General features: G+C 51.7%; 1 protein-coding gene across 1 annotated transcript in view; it reads left to right on the top strand.

Moving 5' to 3' along the window:
• Il16 (interleukin 16) overlaps window positions 1-23,537 on the top strand; it is a 42,170-nt gene extending 18,633 nt beyond the window's left edge. The window contains exons 7-15 of the mRNA XM_023710861.1: window positions 688-775; window positions 3,212-3,642; window positions 7,286-7,400; window positions 9,547-10,630; window positions 11,213-11,381; window positions 13,947-14,048; window positions 16,608-16,866; window positions 17,038-17,163; window positions 22,378-23,537. Of these exons, the coding sequence (XP_023566629.1) occupies window positions 688-775; window positions 3,212-3,642; window positions 7,286-7,400; window positions 9,547-10,630; window positions 11,213-11,381; window positions 13,947-14,048; window positions 16,608-16,866; window positions 17,038-17,163; window positions 22,378-22,601 (2,598 nt within the window). The 3' untranslated portion in view covers window positions 22,602-23,537. The remainder of the gene's footprint in view (window positions 1-687; window positions 776-3,211; window positions 3,643-7,285; window positions 7,401-9,546; window positions 10,631-11,212; window positions 11,382-13,946; window positions 14,049-16,607; window positions 16,867-17,037; window positions 17,164-22,377) is intronic.
• The last annotated feature ends 280 nt before the right edge of the window (window positions 23,538-23,817 follow it).

The raw sequence follows: 23,817 nt of genomic DNA, 5'->3' as shown, positions 1-23,817 counted from the left end.
TCCCTCTCCAACTCACAGAAAAGGAAACTGAGGTGCAGAGAGGAAAAGAACTAGCACAATGGCTGGTTAGGAAGTGCAGCAGCTAGGATTTAAGCCCAGCAAAGCCTATGTTCGTAGCTAAGGGACTCCAAGAAAATAGCATACTCAGTAGCATAATGTGCATGCCTGACTTCTCCAATGAGACCACAGCAGATTTAAATGGAGCCATTGTGCACGGAGGCCAAACGCAGCAGCTAAACCTAAGGTCAGCAAGCCCTGGCCTCCACCTCTGGGAAGTAGAACAAAACAGCTCCCCAGTGCCTCCTGCTGCCTGAGCACTGGTGAAAGCCACTGTCAGGAATCAGAGGCAAACTCTAGCACAGCACACAGTGGGCAGGAGGCTGGAGCATTGAGAGGAGCTGCTTTCGTGGACAGAATCCAGAGTTCCTCTAGAAGATACTGGCACCATCAGTGCCCAGTGCATTTCTGGAAGAGGACTAGTTCAGCTCGGGGCAATGTTGAGTGGAAGGAAAGAGCCCAGAGCCCACAGTTACGCATGGCCTGACATATGGTTTCCACTGCTGTGGGAGAGGCCAGGGGTATAGCTCAGTGGTACAAGCACCTGCCTGGCAAGCACAAGGTCCTGAGTTGGATTCCCAGACCCAACACATGGAAGATAGACCCGAAACTTTGGTTGATATTTTCTAGGTCTCGGAACAGCAACTCAAGGAAGCTGTGGCTCAGGCTGCAGAAAATATCAGGTTCGGAAAGGAGAGACACCAGTGGAGTTTGGAAGGTAAAGACTCTGGGAGAGGTGACTGGACCATGGGCACTATACTTCTGAGTGGATCACGCCACTGACATTCATAGATGCACATGCTCTTAGGAAGTGGCCCTGCTGGAAGATGGGCTCTTGCAGGGTGTGGTTCTTGCTGTCCCTCTTCCCTTATGCGCTGCTTCAAGGATACCATGAAGTGGGCAGCTTTGCTTCACCTCACCCTCTGCCACGATGCTTCTGCCTTTGACCATGCTCTCAAACCTCGGCAGCCATGCACCGGAAATAAGCCTTTCCTTCTCTACTTTTCCGATGCCAGAGGATTTGTCCCAGAGACAGTGCAGCTTATCCATCCACATGGGAAATAGTCAACTTTGACCTGAAAAGTCTTTGCCTTCCTAGAAAGCTCAGGGGGGTGGAGAGATGGCTCAGTAGAACAAGCGCTTCCCTGGCAAGCTCAAGGGCCTGAGTTCAATCCCTGGTTCTGCAAAACAAAACAAAACAAAACAAAACAAAACAAAACAAAACAAAAGCCCAGGCTTTAGCCATTAAGTGTTTCTCTGCCTCATAAACATGTGAGAATAGTTATCACAGACGGTCAAGATACATAGACAAGAATTGCAAGTCAGGAGTCTGAAGCTGAATTGGTGCACATTTTTGCTCTGGTTGGAAGGTACAAGATTAAGGCACTTACATATGAATTGTTTTAAATGTGGCAGCCACTATCTGGTACCCAATGGTCCAGTCACTCCTCCTGTTGTGTGTGTGTGTGTGTGTGTGTGTGTGTGTGTGTGTTTCCGGAGCTAGGGATTGAGCTCAGGCCTTTGCACTTGCCAGGCAAGGGCTTATTCACCTGAGCTATTTCCCCAGCCCCTAGCCCTCCCTTTATCATCTACCAATTCTTTTCATGCACGTTGCTCCATACACACTTGAGGTTGTGAACCTTAGATATAATACCAAAAGCTTGGGAAGTGGTAATATCAAACATATATGGAGTTTTTATAATGCCAGACTGCTAATGCAAGCATGATTTCACTAAATCATCGTATTTAATTTCCAAATCCATTTGATAGGAAAAAGTGAGGCTCTGAGAGGAACCTTTACCCAAAGTCACAATGGTGGTGTACAGAAGACCTGGGACAGGGTAGGGCACAGAGAACCTGGCCAGCTGGCGGTCAGGCCCAGCTGCTGGGCTTAAGCCAAGTGATCATGGGACAGCCACACAATAGAACAATGAGCAGCCATTTACCCCAACATTTACAAGGGTGTGTAAAAGATGCAACAACCTTAAGAGAAAAGGGAGGAGCCTGATTTTATCTCAACTGTGTGCTCCTACTTCAGCCCACCCAGCATATGTATATGCTCAGGAAAGTGGACAGAGAAAGTCACCAGAATGTTAACAGTGGTCATCTCTAAATAATCAGGCCTGAGGATGTGGTCTTTCGCAGCTTCCTCTCTGAAGCTGTGCTTTATCAGATAAGGATCTATTATTTTATGACCAGGAAAAGGCAGAAAAAAAACCTTTTTCCTCCAAGTGATTTGAACCTAGGCTGACCTTGGTTCTCTCCAGATAGTCAAGAAGGGAGCGGGAGTCCAGGCCTTGGGGTTCCCAGGAAAGGGCGCTTGGGCAGGAGAGAGGGCGACTCTGGACTGTGTGGACGCCTTCAGGAAGCTGTTGTGGGGCAGGGAGCCAGGGGGAAGAGCTGGAATGGGGAGCGGAGGGAGAGGCCGGGTGGGTCCTTGCTCCATCTTCTTCTGGAAAGAATGGCGACCTCCAGGGACAAGGTGCGAAGTACCTTCCCACCTGTCCTCCTCCACCTGTCCTCACTTACTTGCTCTTGTCCACCTGCTCAGTTTCCACGACGCTGAACATGGAGCAAGCTCAGCAACCCTGGAGTTAGCGGCTTCCTTTTTCTGGTGCATAAGTGGAGTGTTGTGGGCTGTTTCCCTCCTCAGAAAGCTGACCTTGCAATGGAGTTCAGCATCCTTTAGGAGGTTTCCTAAAGCACTATAGGAAGGAGGAGAGGAAGTATGGCGGGGGGGGGGGGGGGACAGTGATGTGGAGCTGGGCCAGCCCCTGAGCTCTGTAGCCGAGGTAGCCTGCTGAAGCTGCCAGTGTTGGCAGAAGCAGCTGGATCTTTACACAGCCTTCACCACTACCAGGATGAGGCTGCCTCTCACAGGTGGCACTCTGCAGCTGAGGCCTCCCTGGAGGGATCAACCACTGGAAGCCATCTGCCATGAGTCTCCTGACTGCTGGGGCACCCAGGCCTTCCTTGTTGGGGGACCTGAATAGCACATCTGTGTACCCACCATACACTGTTCAGATGATTTTCCCAACTCCCAAACCATGCCACTCTTCATATCCAAGCCCAGAGTGGCCTGGGCTGAGCACAGTGGGCCAAGTCTGCCAAGCACTGCCCCAGAGCTCAGTGCCAGGGTCCTGTTTCCTTGCAGGTGTCAAGAGGCTGGAGAGCAGCTGGCATGGGCGGCCCACCATGGAGAAGGAGTGGGAGAAGACCTCGGCCCCCACACTCCGCAGGGCACAGAGGGCCATGGTCCGCTCCAGCAGCGACAGCAGCTACATGTCGGGGTCCCCGGGGGGCAGTCCCTGCAGCGGCAGTGCTGGGCAGCAGCCATCCTGTCCTGAAGGCAGCACACACAGCCCAGGCCTGCCGCAGGGGAGCCCCGCTCTGCCCAGTGGCCTGGATGGCCACTCGCCTCTGAGGCTGAAGAAGTCCTTCGAGATCCTAGTGAGAAAGCCCACATCTTCCAAGCCTAAGCCTCCACCCCGAAAATACTTCAAAAGTGACAGTGATCCCCAAAAGAGTCTGGAAGACAGGGACAACTCAGGACCTTCTGGGCACGGCTTGCCCACCTGTGGCCAGGTAAGAGGGTCTGCCCTCCTGTGCCACACGTATCTGCTCCTGAGCATGAGTAGGAGTGGGGTAGGGGCGGGGCCAGAGTTTTTCCATCATTGTGGCAGTGCCAGGACTGCAGGGAAGACAGTAGGCAGATAGGGTCAGAGCTGGGTGGAGGCAGAATGGACGCCCTGGTCATACACGGTGGCTTCTGGCTTCCTGCAAGAGGCAAGAATCTGAGGTTCTGTTTTCAGGATCACTATCAGACACAGCACAGGTCCTTCAGGGCCCCTGTGGTGGGGACAGGTGGGGGACTCTGCACAGCACTGTAAGGTGCGAGTCACCTCATGGGACAGGATCTAGGTACTCTCTTTCTTAAGGAGACCCATGTGAGAAATTGGCCTCTGCTTCTTAGTTAAAGGTTTGGGGAAACTAGGGTCCCTAACCCAAGTCTCCTTCCGGCCACGATATGAAATGCCCAATGCTCTGGGCTGCAGTGTGCAACACTGTGCCGATCCTTCTGTCAGGCTCCTCACAGGAGGCAGGCTGACTGCTGGGATGTGGGCTTTATGTTCCAAGTCCATCCAAGTACCCTGACTCAGGTGAGCCTTGCAGAAGTCTGAGGTGTGGTCCAGGCATGTGGGTAGACAGATGTTTCTGGAGGTCCCCTGGGATAGGCTGCGCTGAGGTTCGGTGGGAGTAAAGTGTTTGAAATCCCAAGTGGTGGGAACAAGTCAGCTGGGCGAGGGTGCCATTTGTGGAGGGCACACACAGAGGGAGCAAGAAGTGGGGTACAGGCAGGATGCAGCTGGAGAGCCCTGGGTAGATGTCAGGAGGACCTGTCTCTCTTCCTCTCACCAAGCATTCCTTTGCCTTGGGGCTGAGACCTGAGTTCAAAGGATAGCTCTGAAATGGGTCCTGCCCACTGAGAAACCAGACTTTTACCTTTCCCTTCCAGACCTTACAGGGAAGAAAGGAGCCGTCCCCAGATGGGGATATGGGCCACCTGGCCAGGTGGGGCCAGAACAGGGCAGGGACTATCCCCAAGTAAGCTGATGGTAGGAGGAAGTGAACACTGCAGAGAAGGCCAGGAAGTGCTGCTGTTCCTGGGAGCCACCTGTCCCTCCTTCTTCCTGTCCTCTACCTGTGGCACCACCCCCAGGGTCCTGGTTGCACAGAGCCCCTTCCCTTCCCCCTCACTGTCCCATGGGACCCGCACAGCCAGCTCCTATAGTCTGTCTGGCAACGCCCATGCAGCACAGATACGAGTACTCAGCGCTGGGGGCTCGAGGAAAGGGTTACAGTGCACAGGAAATAGGAAGTGATCTGCTGGATGTCATTCCTGAAATGTCCTTGGCCCCTCCGAGGATGTCATCCTCTGTGCCCACTGAGCAGCTGCCTGTCCTCCCTCCTGCCCTTCCCGCCCTCCCTTGCTCCTCTGAAGTCTTCTCCCCAGCGTTCTGAGAGCTTTCCTGAGTGGCCACAGATGTGCCCTGACTCTGTCCACCCACTGTCACTCAAGGGGACCTCACCTCTGTTGCAGGGTAACTCATTTATAAATGGCTCACCAATCAAAGGTATTGCAGGTCTTCTTGCCTCGAACGAAGAATTGGATGAGACAAGCTAATAATGGTGCCAAAGGTTTTTTGAAAAGTGCAGGGGAAACAGGCATGGGAGAAAGCAGCTCTGCAGAGTGGGCCTAATAAAGAGAAGAGGATAAAAGCCAAAATAAACGTATCGGCTGCATCGGAGAAACACTGCCACTGGCTGCTTTGCACACTCACACAGATAGCTGCTTTCATAAAAGGCCAAGCCTTTCGGGCTGGCCACATCTCACACGGAAGTCCCACATCCGGGTTCTCAGGTTGCCCTGGCATCCTGTGATTGACAGGTCCTGCCCACTTCCCCCTGGAGTTTTGTCATGCTCCGTCTCCTATAACACTTCACAACCAAAATGACTTCTGGGATATTTTCCTCAATCGAACAACACTTTTCTCCCTTTTAGAAAATCGGTGCCCACTATCACTTGTATTTCAAAGACAACAACGTGATCCCTCCTTTTTGTGCTTAATCACACCTCCAGCCCTTTCCTTCTTTCCCAACTTCCTCCCTCATCCACCAAGCACGGTCCCAGGAAGCACTTGCCAGAGAAACACTTGTGTAAAACAAATTTACATCATGCGCTATTTTTAAAAACCTCCCACGAAGAGGATGTCATACTGGATGAGCCGATCAGAAGTCCGAGTGCGCTTGTGTCTGTTCTAGGACTGACAGCAGCGGCTCTGGTGGGCATGGCTGACGTCAGCTGCATCTGCTTAGCCAAATGCCAACAACCTGTGGGTACAGACAGATGCTGCCTTACAGAGTTTCCTGCTGGGTGAAATTATATTTCTGGTGTGCTGAGAATCTTGCTCACCCTCGGGCTAAGAGTTTAAGCATCAGATATCACAGTCAACCTTGCCTTTTGCCTTTTCAGAGGATGAGTTGGAGAAACCCAAAGATCCCTCCAGCTTGGCTGAAGCCCAGCATTTCTCAGATGCACTCTTAAAGCTCAGTGCTACGATAGGGAACTCGAGGCACCGCAGTGACTTGTGAATGCGTTTTGGGCTGTCACAAACTTCCCTTCTCCCAGGACGTTCGTTGTCCCTGTGGATGGTACATTTCAGACCAGGGGTGTCTGCCATCTCTTTTTAGTCACAAATGATGCATGTGGCTCTCCTCTCCCACCTGTTGGCGAGGAAGGCTGCAGCCCCGCCACGTGCCTGGCACCACGTGACTCTGGAGCTGCCAGAGTGCGGAGCCCAGCTCAGCCCAGGGCGGCTCCTTCTGCACACGACCCGACCTCCAGGAGCCCGTCTCATGGTGCCTCCTCGCCTTTTCTGGGCTGGTGTTCTACTTGAGTGGCCGTTCCCAGGAATACTTCCCCTCTGACTTTCTGCCTGAGACAATATTTTCCTGTAAGAACAGATAGAGAGCACTTCTCTGGTGAAGTTCTGGCCCAGAACTGGTGCTTTTGGCCCCACGCTTATACCAGGTGACCAGCCAAAGTTCTGCCTGCTTCCCTGGTGCCTGGCCCGGCTCCTCCTAGGCTATCTGAGGAAGGACATGAGGCTGCATCCCACCCTGTGGGGAGAACAATTCCACAGTGAGGGACGGCAGCCCAGGGTACAGTGAGGAGCCCAGCGTGGGCTCCAGGGACGTCTTGCTTTGCCGCCTGCTTACTGAGGGTCTAATCCTGAGAGATGGTGGAGAAAGCAGTCCACAGGTGTGTCCCTGAGTGTTCCAACCTTAACTCAAGGACATGTCCTCTGCCACCTGACTCCACAAGGCTCTGTGCCCTCCTGGGAGTGTCACTGGCCGCCATGTGCTTATAAATGAAGAAGCACAAGTGCCTCCACAGCCTGAGCCTCTTGTCCTTACCACAGAGAGCTGGGATCTCCTGTAGATGTTAGGCTGCAGTGAGCCGGGTGACATGTCAGGTGCTTGGGGGGTGCCCTGGCCGTGCAGCAGGGGGAGTGGGAAGGACCTCTTCACCTGGCTGCTGGTGCCTCTTCCATTGAAGGCGGCTTCACAGCAGCTCTCCAGCCCTCATCAAAGCCCGCCTCGCTTTCTCACAGCTGAGCTGGAGGCTACCGTTTTGACACAGTCTTGTTTCCTGTTTACACCACAGGAAGGCAGCGAGCTACTGCCACTGCCACCGGAAGACACCACGGGGAGAGCCCCTTGCACTGCTGCTGTCTGCCCAGGACCTGGAGTCAGCCCTCAGGCCCCGTCCTCCTCAGAGGGTGAGCCGGGGAGGAGAGCCGGCGCAGGTGAGCCTGAACGGAGGTCTTCCTGAAGGGAAGGCGGGTGCAGAGAGCTCTGGTGAGAGTGAGAGTCTGCCTTGTGCTGGCTGGTGGTTGGGCTGGGGGGTGGGGGAAGGGAACCTCCTGGCTGAACTGTTATTACTGCAGGGGAGGGGTGGTGGAATGATGGCGGCCGATCCAGGTGAGACTGGGCCATGGGAAGAGGTCAAAGACACAAGGCCCCCGGGGCGGCCCTTGCCTGGTACCAGCCATGTGTAGTACTTCCAAGTCAGAACACAGAGTAGGGAAAGCAGATGAGATGTGGGTTTTGTTGGTGGTCACCTCTTCCAAGAGGTGGGCAGCAAGGGTGTGTCCACATAATCCACCTGGCAGTGCTGAGACATGACGTGAGTACCTTGAGCACGGGGTTCCAGGATTTTGAGGCAAACAATCCTGTATCGATGCATCATTCTCCATGCCTTTGTGTAGCTCGTCTTTAAAGCCTTCACTGGCTCATTGGCAAGGTGTATATCACTTAGAATTCCAACATGTGCTTTAATTCAGCTACTTACATGAAATGCCAGATTTGGGAGGCTCTGGGCATGGTGCTGGGAGAGAAGGAGATGGATCATTTCCTGTAATGAGGAGCTTCCCCCTACAGCAAAGACATAAGTGTGTACACTACAAGCCTCAGCCTCTTTGAGAAACACTGCAGGGAATCTCATGAGAGCCCCTGGAGAGCTAAGGGATATCGGGAATAGACAGATTCAGCACATGTCACCAAGCAGGCACCTGCCACTTGCTTCCCTTAGTCATCCCAATTGAGGAACATCTTGGTCCCCACCCGGCTTGCAAAGAGTTTGCCTGTGGGAGCATTACCCTGGATTCTCAGCACAGTGGCCCCGTACAGCTGAGCAGTTTATTCGTATAGAAGCAGACAGAGGGGGCTGGACTCACTGGCTAAAATCTCAGCCTCCTGTGTCCACCCAGGGCTTTGGGGCCTGCAAAACTTCACTCTGTATCATGTAGGGTGGACACTGTTTGCTTCTTTGACATTGAGACAGGACAGGAGTGACCAGAGCTCTTAACTTAGGATGTATTCCAGCATCATGCACCTCTGGCCCCAGCACATAGTCAGAGCGACATGCTCTTGACCAGGCAAAAGCTGAGCATGGCAAGACCACACAGCTACTTGGGGTAGACCTCAGGCATCTCTAGAAAAGAGTCTAGGGCAGAGTCTTCTCTATTTATGCAGAGTCTTCTCTATTTGTGCAGACTGGATGTCAGGGCAACGCTGGCTTCTCCAAAAGATGACATTGTGCTGTCCCTAGGGTAAAGGGCAAGCCTGAGGTCCCAGCACCCTGGGCTCAGGTTGCATCTCAGTCTTGTCTCACCAGAACCTAGGGGTGGACCCTCAGTGCACAGTCAAGGCTGAAAATCAGTGTCACCTAGATTTCTTGACCTGACACCTTTTCAGCTCTTCAGATGGACAAAACCTACTCTGTAGAGTGAGCTAGCCCATGACCTGAATATAGGCACTCTAGCAAGCTCATAGGACTGCAGAGGCAGGCAGGCAGGCAGGCAGGCAGGCAGGCAGGCAGGCAGGCAGGCAGGAGCCTCTGCCCAGGCGGAAGAGCAGAGAGCTGGGTTGGCCAGAGCGCCCTCTACAGGCAGGTGTGGTCACCTTGCCTCACAAAGACATGGCAGTCCAAATATGGCAGCCAGGTGAGAACTTTGGTTTAAACGTTTAAAAGATAAGAGAATTATTTGTCCTTTACATCTCAAATGAGCTACGTGGGAGTTTACGTCAAGGGGGAGTGGGCAGTCAGGGGATGTGGGGTTTTCTCTTGCCTCTGCATAAGAATTCCTACCCTTCTTAAACGCTAGGATCCTCCAGTGTAAAATGCTTCAGGTTGGGCCAGAAATTTCCTAGAAACACCTCTCATATTGGAGCACCCCACCAGGTCTCCTGTCCTGTGAGGGTCCCTTCAGTCAAACATATACCCAGCCATGCCCATCTGGGTGTCTCCCCTTCTGCTCAGCTCCTCTTCCAAAGTCCTTGCTGTTCAGCTTTGAAGCTAGAGTTGAGGGAGACAGGTTGTCATGAGGTGTAATGCACAACCCAAGCTTTGTTTCTGCTTTCTAGTGACACCAGGGTCCCCCAGCAAACCCCGGCTGCTGAAGAGGCAGGCTCGGATGAACTGCAGCTTTGACACCACCACTGAAGACCCTTGGGTTAGAATTTCTGACTGCATCAAAAGCCTATTCAGCCCCATCATGAGTGACAGCCATGGCCACATGCCACTACAGCCCAGCGTCAGCCTGGGTGAAAATGGCACACAGAGTCTCCCGGATGGAACTCCAGCCAGGTTGGAAACCTCCAATGGTGCACCCAGAGTTTATAAGTCAACAGACAGCAGCAATGTGAAGAAGGGGCCCCCTGTGGCCCCCAAGCCAGCTTGGTTTCGTCAGAGCTTGAAAGGCCTAAGGACTCGTGCTGCAGACCTGAGACGGCTTCCTGACTCAGCCTCATCCACTCAACATATTCCTGCTTCCAGGGAGTCTCCCGAGCCACTCCCCCGGGCCACTTCCTCCATCAAGCAGAGAATCAGCTCCTTTGAAACCTTTGGCTCCTCTCAGGGGCCTGATAGAGGTGTCCAGAGACTGAGCCTCCAGTCCTCCCCCAAGGAGACTCCCAGGCCCCCTGGGAAGCAAGAGGGAGGCCGGGCTTCTGGACTGTTGGTGCGAGAGGCTCCGACCTCTGCCGAGCACAGGCAGCCAGGGCAGGAACCAATGTCTCTAGGTTTCCTTGCAGCCTCAGAGACCAGCACCACGAGTGTGGCCACGTCCCTGCCCATAAGGCAGCAGCCTGCTCTGAAAACTGTCTCCACGGCCCCTGACCCTCTCACGGGACTGCTGGGCACACAGCGGGAAGACACTCCAGTTCCCATCCTCAAGATGCCCAGTCAGCGAGCACGGAGCTTCCCCCTGACCCGGACCCAGTCCTGCGAGGCAAGGCTGCTGGACGAGAAGACCAGCAAGCTCTACTCCATCAGCAGCCACGTGTCCTCGGCTGTCATGAAATCCCTGCTGTGCCTCCCCTCCTCTGTCTCCTGCAGCCAGCCAGCCTGCAACCCCAAGGAAGGGGATGCTCCAAAGCCACTTCCTGGTGAAGACTCTGCCACTGGCAGCTCCGAGTCTGCAGCCGTGGACACCGGGTTCTCCCTCAAGTGAGTGTCTGCCAGGGTTCCTCCATGCTCGCTTCTTGATTTGGTTTTGCAATTTTCCTTCTTTTCTAATTCTTTGCTTCACTTCAAAATTGTCTCTGATGTACTAGCCAGAAATTTGCTCCTCCTCTCCTTTTGCATGTGTGTGCACACTTGCATGTGCTCGAGTGTGTGCTACATCTCTGCCTTCCAAATTGAGATGTTTTCATCATATACCCATCAGGAGAGCTGGGAAGCGGAGACACAGGACTGCCCCCTGACAAGTTTTCCAGAGGTTTCCACAGGGGGCCAGGACATCTGGGTTCTACTCCCTGCTTAGGCACCAACTTGCTGACCAGGTTCCTTCCAGGCTCAGCCTCAGTTTCCCTTCTTGCTGAAGTGCTTTGTGGTTCCTCCTGCAGAGCTGGGCTTCGCTCTGGATTCAATGTAGTTCTCAATCTGATAATCTTATTTACTATTCTGATGCTGTTGAGAAATAGATTTACTGTATCAAAAAATAGAATGATCCTGCCTGGAATTAAGCAATAAGCATTATGCAATGAACAGTAGCTCTTACTAATACTGTCATTCGTACTCCCCACGAAGTCTTTCAGAGCTGAGAGAATACACAGAAGGTCTCGCCGAGCCCAGGGAAGCCGAGGATGGGGACCACAGCTCCTCTCAGCCCAGCCAGTCAGTCATCTCCCTGCTGAGTACAGAGGAGCTGGAGACACTCATCGAGGAAGTGAGAGTTCTGGATGAAGCAACCTTGAAGGTACAGACCTCTGTGTGTGCGTAGAGTGGCAGGACCACGTGGGCTGGCTGTGTCGTCACCACAGGTTTCAGGAGAGCTCAAGGGGGAGCAACTCAAGAAACCCCAGACCTGCAGGCTTGACAAGGCAGCTGCCTAGGCTGCCTACACACCTGGGTCCTTTGTGCCACAGGAGGACTTTCCACTTGAAAATAGAGAGTCCTTCTAACACACCAATTTCTTACATCTTTTTGTCCATTTTTAAGTGAGAAAGGTGAGGCTGAAGTTCTCAGCAGCTAGGTGGTTTTTTTTTTTTTTTCATTTATTTATTTGGTACGGGGTCTCACTATGCAAATCAAACGTGGTGATCCTCTTACTTTCAGTCTCCCCAGTGCTGGGATTACAGGTGTGCACCACTACTTCTGGACTCTGTTGCTGGTGTGCCCTAGGGATGGGTCCAGTGCAGCACGCAGCACTGGGGATCGAACCCTGGTTGCTGAGCTTACTAAAGCAGGCACTTTGTCCATTGAGCTATCTCCCTGGCCCTCACCTAGGTGTTTTGTCTCAGTTCAAGTTCAGTGCTGCTCCCGTCCCAAGGCTGCCTGGCAGCATACTACCAATAGTCAGCATGTGGCGCCACAAGAGCTCTCACTTTGAGCTTTCATGACTTCCGCCACAAACTCACAAGTGCCCCATGCTCCACCCACATCATCCTGAAGCCTTGCTTCCCACATGCTTGCTGAGTACAGCCTGAGGACATGTGGGCTGAAGGTGTGGACAGAAGAAGCAGGCAGAGCTAGGTTGGCAGTGGATGTGGGCAGGCTGCCCAGGTTCCACACATGGCTCCTGTGCATGCAGGAGTGATGCAGATTGGGGTCAAAAGACAAGGAGAGCTGCCTCCTTTTCTATATGACAAGGTCTGAGGGATGTACAGTGTGGCTTCAACTCATGAATTTAATTTGTTCCATGATTCTGGAAAAGAAGCCATATTTGCGTTTGGGTGGAAGGACGGCCATGGTAGTATTTGTTGCATGATGGAGTTTGCAAACAAAGTCAAAACTTTGCCAAACATTTTTGTTTGAGAACTGAATTGTTTGCAAACAGTAACGTTCATGATCCAAAGCACCATGGTCATTCTGAGGCCAAAGGTGTAATTATATCTGATGGACAGGAGATGCCCAGGCCATTTGTCTCCTTTGTCACTTGTATGGGGACCATGGTCCTCTGAAGCCCAACTCAGCACAAATGAAATAAGGGAAGGCAAAGCATATAACACACATTACCTGTGGTGCCCAGCACATTGGGGTTGGCTGTCTCTTCTTCCACCAAACTTTCTGAGTTCTAGACAGAGGACTTGGGAGACATAGGCTAGAGCTGGGCCAGGAAGCACCTTCAACACGAATCATTTCTGGGCCCCAACTCAAAGGAACACAGACCCAGCTGCACATGATTTCTGATAGAACTTCATACCTAGCAGCCAGGTGAGAAACTGCAGCCCAGGGCTGGTAAGCCCACAGGTATATTTTTTAAAAAATGTATTTAGTACAGGATCTATAGGGTCTCACTACATAGATTGGACTTGTATTGATCCTCCTGTTTACAGCCTTCTCAGTGCTGGGATTATAGGCATGCGCCACCATGCCCGGACTCAGTGGCCAGCTCAGCACATCTGGTGGCAAAGCCGGTGCGGCATGTGGTTCTGGGGATCGAACCCCAGTCCCTGGGCTCACCTAGGCAGGTGCTTAGTCTGCTGAGCTATCTCACCGGCCCTTATGCAAGCATATTTCTTCTAATCTCTCTTGTGATTGTTGTAAATTACTGAATTCCACATTATAAAACCTAAACCAAAACCTGGGCTTTGGACTTTTTTCCTTGAGGGAATGTGCTGGTAGCCTGGGTGTCCGTCTTCCAGCAGTCACTGACCCTTCTGACAGATGTGTCTCTAGCTCTGTAGCTCCCGCCACTCACAGCAGCTCATTTTCCTCCACTTAAGTGACCGCCTGGAGGAGCTGTGGCAGGAGACCAGCTGCAGGCAGGATCAGGAATCCTGCTTTGCATGTGGAGAGGGTTGTCCTGAGCACATATCCAGCCCGGGAAGTGCTGTGTGTGCCTGCATGTATGTGCATGTGTGCATATGTGTGTACGTGATCCGGGCTCTCTCACTGCTGCTGCTGTGCTCATAAAAGAAAAGAAGCAGTCAAATCCTACACACAGCAATAACCCCTGGGTGTTGTCACTGAACGCTCTATAGTGTGCCCAGTCTTGTGGTGACGTGGCCGAGCTGTGGTGTCCACCACACAGGGACATGAGGGCAACCTGGCCCAGTCCACGTGAATGTGGGTGAGCAAGAGAGGGACAGAAACATTTTATGTGCAGTTGCTTCCGTCTGAGCTTCTTGTCACATCTGAAAGTACAGTTTTCCCTTCACAGATGATGGAACTGAAACTAGACCTGTGGAGGTGGCAGGGGTTGGAGCCTGCCTGGCTGGGCTGGTGATCAATAAGCAGATCGGTCTGACGCTCAGGCAGTCATTCGGTGGCTTGTGCTGCCCACGGGAAATGGTTACTAACGTGTGTATGCCATCCACAGCAACTGGACAGCATCCATGTCACCATCCTGCACAAGGAAGAAGGTGCCGGCCTAGGGTTCAGCTTGGCAGGAGGAGCGGATCTAGAAAACAAGCTGATCACGGTACGTGACCTATGATGGAGGGCACCACATCTTGGGACAGATGTGCTGGGAAGGGGATTAAACTGGGAAGCAGAGGGATGCACAAGCCATGCCACTGGGCAGGGGTCAGGATGGCATCTCGAAGCAGAGCCACCACACAGAGCTACGTGACCTTTGATTCAATCCTCATCATGATCCTCAATTAAACAAAATAGGTGTCTCTATATAGACCATGTCCAGTCACCAGATAGGCAGTCACCTGTCAGCTCTGTGTGTGTGTGTGTGTGTGTGTGTGTGTGTGTGTGTGTGTGTGTGATTCCATTTTATACCAGATCTGACCAATTATAAATCAGAATTTTACATGGTTGGAGCCCTAATGTCAAAATTTTTGAGGATACTGGAGGAATATCTTAGAAAATGAAAGTGGTCACTGAGATGCAGATGGAAATGATATTTGACTGCAGGTCATTTTGGAGAGCCACAGGACCCTGCCATAGCATGTGGCAAACAGGTCTGGAGATAAAGAAGCCTGGGGAGGCAGAGCCCAGGGATGGAAGTAGCCTCCTAGTTTGCCCACCTGGACAGCTGTGGGCTGAGCTCACTGGCTGAGTTCAGTAGCCCTGGCTGGAGGGAAGGCAGTGGCCGGACTTGTGCAGAGACCTACACCAGGTCCCGGGGGCCAGCCCCTGTCCACACAGCACCCATGAGAACCTGGAGCTGTGTATCTATTTCAGTGCAATCTGGCCGGCACTGGCCAGCATCCTCAGCCCCTGCCTCAGTCCACGTGGCCCTGGCCCACTTGTTCGTTTACCCTGGGTTGTCATGGACTGGGCTGCTCCTCCTCACAACTGCACGCACTGTTGTCACTTCCGCCTGTGTGTCTCGAGGAATCTTTTGTGCAGCCTCATCTGAGTCTTCTTACCCAGCTGAAAACAGGTCCTCCCACGCACTAAGGCCAGCGCTAAGTGGCCCACAGCCCCTTGCGATAGTGACCCGTCTATCAGCCTCGGGTTGAGCAGCAGCTTCCTTGATTTCGTGGCCAGTGCTGTCCCACTGAGGAGCACATAAAATACACGAGCGCAATTCCTACTACAGGGAGCTGACATTACAATAGTTTCCTGAGGGTGGAGGTCACTTTCTGTCTGACAGGGAGAAAAGAAAGCGTGCTTGTGAGAACATCACTGTGGGGCTTTTCCTCTGCGCTTGAGTAGTGACTCCTCTGTACCCGGCTTGGCCGGCCAACCCGGTGACACTGCAGCCTCTCGGCAGCCCAGAGGAAGCGGTCGTGTCGGCCGAGCATGTGTACAAACACTTCCTCTTTCTCGTTCCGTGTCTGAGCTGTTTTTGTCCTTTCTCAACTCATGAAAAGGGAACTGACGCAGAGCACTGCCACCCCCAAGTGCGTTCCGGGCCCTCAGTGACCTGTTGTCTGAATTAACCTTCCCATATTAAAGAAGGTAAAGTGTTCGCACTTCTTTTGGAGCTTCTGTGGCGTTTGTGAATCACACTTGGGTCCTACAGCTGGGGATCCTAAGCATGTCTATCACCTAATAGAAATCTTCTTTTCAGTCACCAAAACCATGTGGAGAAACACATCATGACCGTAAACCAATGAAGGCCCAGGAGGGGTCATTCAATCCCCTTAATCATGATGAAGATTATATCATTTAAGAGGCCAAATCAAGGCTGTGAGGTTTTTTTTTTTTTTTTTTTTTTAAGTCCCATAGATCTTATAAGAAGGGCACCAAGAGGTGGCTGGAGCTGAAGAATTAGGATTCCTTGGAGGACGCTTTAGAAATGTCTGGAGTGCCTAGGATGGGCTACCTCAGAGGCATCCTTCAGGTGCATTTCTCTATGGAAAGCACAGCCACTGTGGCCCAGGGTCAGGGACACCCTTTTCTATGCCTGGGCTTAGAGACCAGGGCTGCATATCCACATTGCAGAACTTCTGCTATCCCTAAAGAATACGTATTTGTAAAGTTTTTGCTTAATACAGTGCTCCCTAAGTTTTTTAATCTTAGAAGTCTTTTCTTATACAGACACACCATAAAATCCAGGCTCAGGGCTGTGGCTGAGGAAATGCTGACTGAGGGCGGGCCGGGCCTGAGCCTGTCCTGGATGTGAGGGGAGACTGCAGGGCAGAGCTGCTGGGAGGGCTCTGAGGGCTTGTCTGGCCATGGCTCTTGTGATCCCAGCTAGGCACTGTGGCAGCCACCCTGACCTAGGATAGGACCAGTCCTCCTTTCCTTCCTTCCTTCCTTCTTTTCTTCCCCCGTCCCTCCCTCCCTTCCTTCCTTTCCAGGAATCCAACTCACTATCTCACACTCGCTCCTTCTCCCTCCTTCTCCTTCCTCTTCTTCTTCTCCTTTTTTTTTTTTTTTTTGGCGGAACCGGGGATTGAACTCAGACCCTTGTGCTTGCCAGGTAAGCGCTTATTCTACTGAGCCATCTCCCCGGCATCTTTCTTTAGCTTAGAAGTTCTCCAGGGCTGGCTAACTAGCTGGGCTGGTCCAGATCCTCCTCTCTCAGGAAGTGCACCGTGTGGGTGGCTCCTGGTTCTGACTTCTTTGGCTTTTGAAGGTTCACAGAGTGTTTCCAAATGGGCTGGCCTCCCAGGAAGGGACGATTCAGAGGGGCAGTGAGGTCCTTTCTATCAACGGCAAGTCCCTCAAAGGCATGACACACAGTGATGCCCTGACCATCCTCCGCCAAGCTCGCGACCCAAGACAAGCTGTGATTGTCACACGGCGGATAATGCCAGAGGCCACACCAGACCTGAACTCCTCCACTGACTCTGCAACGCCAGTTTCTACAGCCAGTGATGTTTCTGTGGAGTTAAGTAAGTTGTCCCAGCTGAGGAGCCCTGGGGGGCCACATAGCCTTGATCACATGGGGCCAGTGCTGGTGGGCTGCTGAGAAGTGTCTGGGGGGACAGTGTGTGTACTGGGCAGCAACCAAGGTGTGTGTGGCAAGAGAGAAGGGGTCTCTTACACAGCCCCTTTTTCTTTAGCTGCAGAGGCCACGGTCTACACAGTAACCCTGGAGAAGACGTCTGCAGGGCTGGGCTTCAGCCTGGAAGGAGGGAAAGGCTCCCTGCACGGAGACAAGCCTCTCACAGTCAACAGGATTTTCAAAGGTACGGAGTAGTCTGATGTTTGTGTGGCCCCTGGTTGTGGGCATGGGACAGGCCCAGAAGGCGCTTGAAGCCTTTGGGCCTCACTGGCTTCTCTGTGACCTATGTCCTCTTTCGAGCTGTGTCCGTTGAGACTCAGTTTTGCTTTTTCAACCTATTTTCCTTTGCTCAGACATCTCCTTACTTGTTCTGTGATTCTGGGCTCTCATAGTGACTCGGGCTGGTTTGGTCCCATTGGGCAGGACCAGGACCAGGTGAGTGCCCAACCCCAGGCACCAGAGTCCAGGGAGCACCACATGTAGTTAGCAAGTTCTATCCAATTCCCATGTAATATTTTTTAAGGAATCAAAATTTTTAAAATTCATGATGGGACCAGCCAAGTAGCTCAGCAGATTAAAGCTCCTGCAAGCTGGTGCAGGGACTGGCGGTTCGATCCCCAGGCCTGCCATGCCAGCCCCACCCCTGGGGTGTGCTGTGATGGCAATTGAGACTGGGTGTGGTGACATGCGCCTGTAATCCCAGCTCTTGGGAGGCTATAAACAGGTGGATCACTATGAGTCCAATCTAGTAGTGAGACCCTGAACACCCTGTAGACCCTTCCCTAAAATACAAAATAAATAAATAAATAATTCATGATGAACAAAATAGCAAAGTCTTAAATAGAGTCCAAACCTAGTATTATACAACATGGCCTGCTTGGTTTTATTTTATTCCTGATCATAATTCTGTCTTGCTTATATTTACATTTGATATTTTGTTCATCATGGATTGGGGTGTAAATCAGTCTCACATTGGAGTTACTTGGATTTGGATTTTGAAATCACGAGTGGTCACCTCAACTCCTTCCTGTCCCTCGAGCTGGAAGCTGATGGGTTGGAACCTCTCAGAGCAAGGGAGTGAGGAGCACTAGACAGAGAGTCAGGTGGCCTGGAGTGCATCCTGGGTCTGCTTGGGGCCATTCCCCTCAGGGCCAGTAGCTCTCTGTACACAAAAAGAAATAGTGAGGGTGGGGGGTCTGAGGCTCCTAGGATGGGACTCAAAGGGTCTCTGTCCCCCCTGGGCCCATGGTGAGCTGGCTGTGTTAGGCAAAGCTGTATGGCAACTGTGAAAACCCTGAGGGGAGACTGAGGGCTGTGTGCTGGTTGCCCCTGAAACCATGCTAACCCTAATTCTGAGAAAAAACTTTTAACCTCAAAGTTGAACATGGGTCCAGGATCAGGAGCCTTGGATCTAATTAGCTCTGCCACCCTGGTGGCCTGGCTGTGGGTCTATACTCTCCATCCTGGCCATCTGGCCACCCAGGGCTAATGAGTTAGTATTATTCCTTAGTTATTATGGACTGTTCAGGCCCCAAACCTCCCAAATGAGTGTATGGTGAAGGTTAAATAAATGAGCCAAGTTGTATGATTTTTAGGGCCCCAGGAAGACCAAAAACCCACTAACAGAATCAAGATTCTCTGGGCACTAAGACAAAGATCTCTGGGTGGCCCATATTCATTTAATTATCAAACAAAGGAAGTGAATACTGAAGGAAGGTGGGAATCTGAGCAGGACCTTACAAGGACTTTGGAAGTCTGCTAAAGGGCTTCTCCAAGTAAGACATCATGGTACTTTAGGAGAACTATGCTATCTCCAGGTAGGTCTGCATCCAGGAATGAGATGCCTGCAGCTATAGTCTTTATCTAGTTAACTGAAGTTAGAGCCAGGTGTCCTTACTTGTAGCCTTATCTTGTCCTTTGAGGTGTCCTGGATTCACCCACCAATATAGGTCTCAGTTGGAACCAGTGACTTATGAAAGTTCACTTCTTATGAGTCTGCTACCCATCTCCAGACAAGCAGCTGAGGCCTTGGTCAGACAAGTAAACGCAGAAGGCCAATTGGTTAACATTGAGTCCTGCTCAGAGCCCCTTCACAGTGGTCTTCATCACAGGGCTGAGCTAGAAAGTCTAGGTTCAAACCCACATCTCCCCAGCAGGTGGCTCTGAAGCACTGAGCCCCAGTTACTTGCATCGCTGGTCTTCTCCCTGTGAGATGGGAACACAGACTGTTCATACCTCCTATGTCACTGTCAAAAGCACAGAACATGTGCAGCACACCTGGTGCAGCCACTGCCAATACACTTAGCTATATTTTCATTTTGATCATTATTATTTTCTGCTCTTATTCACTCTTTGTAAGATCATGGTGTCAAGTGAATGGGAGATTTTCCATAAATATAAACAGTAAAATATATACAATATAAAGAGCTGCATGTTTCCACATGCAGCTTGGGGAGAATAATGTGTCCTTTCTATGCAGACACAGAGGTCTTCTCCAGGAGCCGCATGCAGACTGCTTGCCCCCTTGCCCTTCCCACCCCACCCAGTGCTAATGATCCCAGGAGAAGGGGACAAGGGGGTAAGATCCTGACTCTGTGTCCACCACTACTTAAGGAAGACCCAGCTTCCAAGTCTTTCAAGCTAGAGCCTAAATCTCCTCCCTCTGGGTCACAGGCTTTCAAGAGCCATAGAGAAAGTTTAATGGCAAGCAGAACTAGTGAAATGACATCCAGGACTTGGAGGCAAATGTATTTACCTCAGTGAGCACTGAACAGGATCTTCAAGCAGAACAGGAGGAAGTTTTTCTGGCTTGGGCTGAATCTAAGAGCCTCTCATGGGTTTGTTTTGATAACTAGGATGGCTTCCTCTCTCTTTTCATTTTTGGCCAGCTCAGTCTGCCCTGAGGGCGGGGCTAGTGCGGCGTTTGGTGCCAGGGATTGAACCACTGTCTCCTGAGCCTGCCTAAGTTTGCCTAAGCAGGTGCTTTAGACTACTGAGCTATCTCGCCAGCCCCTAGGGTGGCATTCTTATCATGCAGGGCACAGTTACAGAGCCAAGGTAGGAGAGTTTTTAACCTCCTTATGGTAATGGAGTCCAAGTGAACTGGCTTTTTAGCTCAGGATTTTCCCAGTTGAAGGGCTTATGGGAGCATCATAAGCATAGGAAGGCGTCTTTTCTGCATTGACAGCACAGAGATCTTGTCCAAGGTGATTAGCAGCCCATCAGGCTAGTGTGTGGCTGGACTCCTGCTTGTGCTTTCTGCGACATCTGATAGTAATGGGGGTCACGGTGAAGTGGCATGGTCGATGTCCAGGCCCAGAGGTGAATCCTTAGTCTGTAACTCTGGGCGGAGAGTTTTCAGAACTTCAGCATTGTGGTTATCTATCTCTGGCTGATGCAGGTATCTTACTCTCAGAGAACAAAGTCGAATGTGCAGGGTTACATGAGAAGGAGGCTGACATGTCTTCCCATGCTCTAAGTCTGTGCCTGGTGGAAAAGGGCAAGAGCCAAGAGTCCCAGGTGCCCCAGTGACGGTACCTTTTTGAGAGAGTTCTATTCCATTGACTACTAGGAAAATCACAGGTTTGCCCCCAACTTTTGTAATGACTGTGGGCTCTCAGGGACCCAATTTGATAGAGCTTGGTCTGCCCGATCTATTCATGCCTGACAGGGAAGAGCATAACTCATCTGTCAGGGCTGACGGTGCAGTTTGTCCTCAGTCAAAATGTGGACCTCAGAAGCAACTGTTGATCATCTTCTTGGGTGGGTGTTAGATGATCCACCTCACTAGGATAGGGGTGTAGGCAGCAGGCTCTGGAGGGAGGGTCTCCATGGCTGAAGCCAGGCAGTGGCGAGCTGGAACCAGCTCAGTTGGCTGGAAGATGAATTGGGAGTGGATAGTAAGGCTATAGGTGTTGGCAGCAACAAGGTACCAAGGCGGGATTATCAGGGAAAATGGGCCTCGCTTTCCTTTTTTGTTCATTGAGATGCAGGGAGCAGTTTGGTTTTATTTTTAACTCCATAAAAGTCCATTTTCTTACAGCCAGGGACTGTGGGTTTTAGCTAATTTGTTCCCCTTCTGTCTCCCTACAATGTATCTTGTGTACCCTTTAATGATGGTGCAACAGGCAAAGGGTGGGTGCCCCTCAGAGAGGGACCATTCAGATGTTTGCCTGACTGTACCCCTCATGAGGACTTAGGTCTGATTTAGCTTAGAAGAGTGTGAGGCCTCTATTGTACCATATGTCAGTCACCAGGGGACCACAGGTGAGGGCCCAGTCAGTCACTGTGACCAGTGCTTCCCAGTCTTTTTTTTTTTTTTTTTTTTTTGGTGGAACCAGGGATTGGTCCTTGCACTTGCCAGGGAAGTGCTTATTCTACTGAGCCATCTCCCCGGCCCTGAGTCATCTCTCTGGCTTCCCAGTCTTGGTGCACAAACACAGCATCCTGATGCTTACGCTGTCTGTTCCACTCACCCCCACATATATCCAGCAGGTACTTAGGGGTTAAACATTCCAGATCCCCTTCCCTCAAGGGTGGCCTTAACTAACAAGAGTTGATCAAGCTCTACTTATGCTCAAGCTGAGCAGGACTGATAGACTAATGGGGGCTCTTCTGTAGGTTGTACCAGAATCAGGCAGGCAGGAAGGCACACCGACTGGAAGACAGCCAGACAGACAGCCACACAGTGTGAGCTGCTCGAGCAGGGAGCCAGGAATCTTCCTGCAGACCTCTGAAAGGGCTCGAGAAACCTCAAGGTCGTGCCTTCCCTTCAGGGCCTGGAGAGGTCCTCGCTCTGTCCATGAGGGCCATGAGTGGTGACCAAAGAGGTCAGCCTGGTCAGTCCTCCCGGCTGATGTACCAGGTACAGAAACTAGTAGAAACATCAAAGTGACATCCAGGATTTGGAGGCAGATTTATTTATGTCAGTGGGTACGGATTGGGATCACTCTCAAAATGTCGGGACCTAATCTCTGCTGGTGTAGGGCTTCTATATAATGCAAGAGGAGATACAAAGGAGGACACAGGAGAGACAGGACAGCCCGGCAGTTCTTCTGACTAGCTAGTAGGGTGAGATCATCAGGTCCAAGGGTAGATTAATGATCTTCAGTTCCTAAAGCCTGGTACAGTGGTAAACCAGGTGTCCTGCATGTTCAGGTACACTGTCACAGTTACAAGGGTAAGAATTTATCTTGTACAATTTTTCCTTTTCAAGAGGAACTTGGTGTCCACACTGTCTGTAGTTATGAGAAGTCATTCTAGAACCACCAAGCTTCCAAGGGTGGGGTGATGCTCTCTTGCTGCCCTCTTTCCTGGCTCCTCAGAAACCAGAGTGGGAGAGAGCCTTTCTCATGCCCACGACCCAAGGAACCCACAGTTGTCTCCTCCCTAATTTCAGGGGCCGCCTCAGAACAGATTGAGCCAGTCCAGCCTGGAGATGAAATCTTGCAACTGGCTGGCACGGCTGCGCAGGGCCTCACGCGATTTGAAGCCTGGAACATCATCAAGGCTCTTCCAGATGGACCTGTCACAGTTGTCCTCAAGAGGAAGAGTTTCCAGGCCAAGGAGACAGCTGCTGAGGACCCTAAGGCAGGGAGGGTGCCGATGCAGAAGCCAAGCTAAGCCGAGGCAATGCATGTTCCACAATGCCGATTCTCAGGGTCTCTGCTGCCCACTCCACCAGGACTGGGGGAAGCCCAGGGAGTGTGTCTGGTCTTCCAGAACGTGGCTGTTCAGGTCTGGACCTTTTGGGACACCACCCACAAGAAGACTGGCCCAAAGTAAGGACAGGGTCACACTGGGGTGGCTGATACAAACTATGGACTATACATAGGGAGCTCAGTGCTGATGTCATAGTGCCATAATAAAATGCATAGATTGCAGTCTGATAGGTCCATGTCCTGCTCTGCGACTTCTTACAAGTACTGCAACCATGTCACCATCCACTGGCAACGGCAACTTCATTTTTTTTCTGAGTCTGCCATGTGGCAGGATTTGAAGGGACAGCTTATCTCTATGCCGCTTGACCCCTAGTGGCCAAAGCAAGGCTGGGGCAGGAGCCACGCAAAAGACCATCTCCCCTCAAGCAGGAGAGATTGGGCTAGTGCCTGGGAACACAGCCTTCCCCTGGACGCTGGGTTAGAGCCAGCCTTGACATGCTGAGATTAAGGGGAGAGGAATGTTGCCTGGTCGCTTTGAAGAACATAGCCTGTCACACAAAACATTGAGAAATCTATGTTTATTTGGGTTGGAAAAGTGATCAGTTAGGTGGTGCCGGGTGATGGATCCAGGAAGCCAAGAAGCCTGCAGGTAAAGCTCTAAGTGTGTATGGGTGTGCCGGGATGGACCAGCACGAACACGAGTATGAAGGAAGAACTGTCGCCCACAGCCACCACAGGCCATGAACTGCGTGGTGTGTTAAATGGGTGGCTTGCCAGTCATGCAGCTGCTACAGCAGGGAGCTCTGTGTCTGGGTATTAATGCCCACAGAGGACTGGGGAGATGGCTCGGTGGTCCAGGCACCTGCCTGGCAAGCGCAAGGACACAGGTATGATCTTCAGTACCGCATGCCATGCCAGACCCAGAACCCATGGTGTGCCGTGCCAGCCCCAGAAATTGGACATGGTGGCGAATGGCTATGATCCCAGTGCTGGGGAGGCTGAGACAGGAGTACCACAAGTCCAAGCTTTATAGTGAGACCCTGTACCAAAAAAGAAAGAAAGAAATAAAAGATGAATTTGCATAGAGACACAGGGACAGTGCATGATTTGTGAGCTGGGGGGTGGTGATCAGGCAGAGACTCAGTCCTGCCACCTGTCACTGGTAAAGACAAATAGGC

This window comes from Octodon degus, unplaced genomic scaffold, assembly GCF_000260255.1.
Source record: "Octodon degus isolate 3935 unplaced genomic scaffold, OctDeg1.0 scaffold00002, whole genome shotgun sequence".
Classification (NCBI taxonomy): Eukaryota; Metazoa; Chordata; class Mammalia; order Rodentia; family Octodontidae; genus Octodon; species Octodon degus.
Note: the sequence above shows the minus strand (reverse complement) of the source record. Positions and strands in the feature narration are given on the sequence as shown.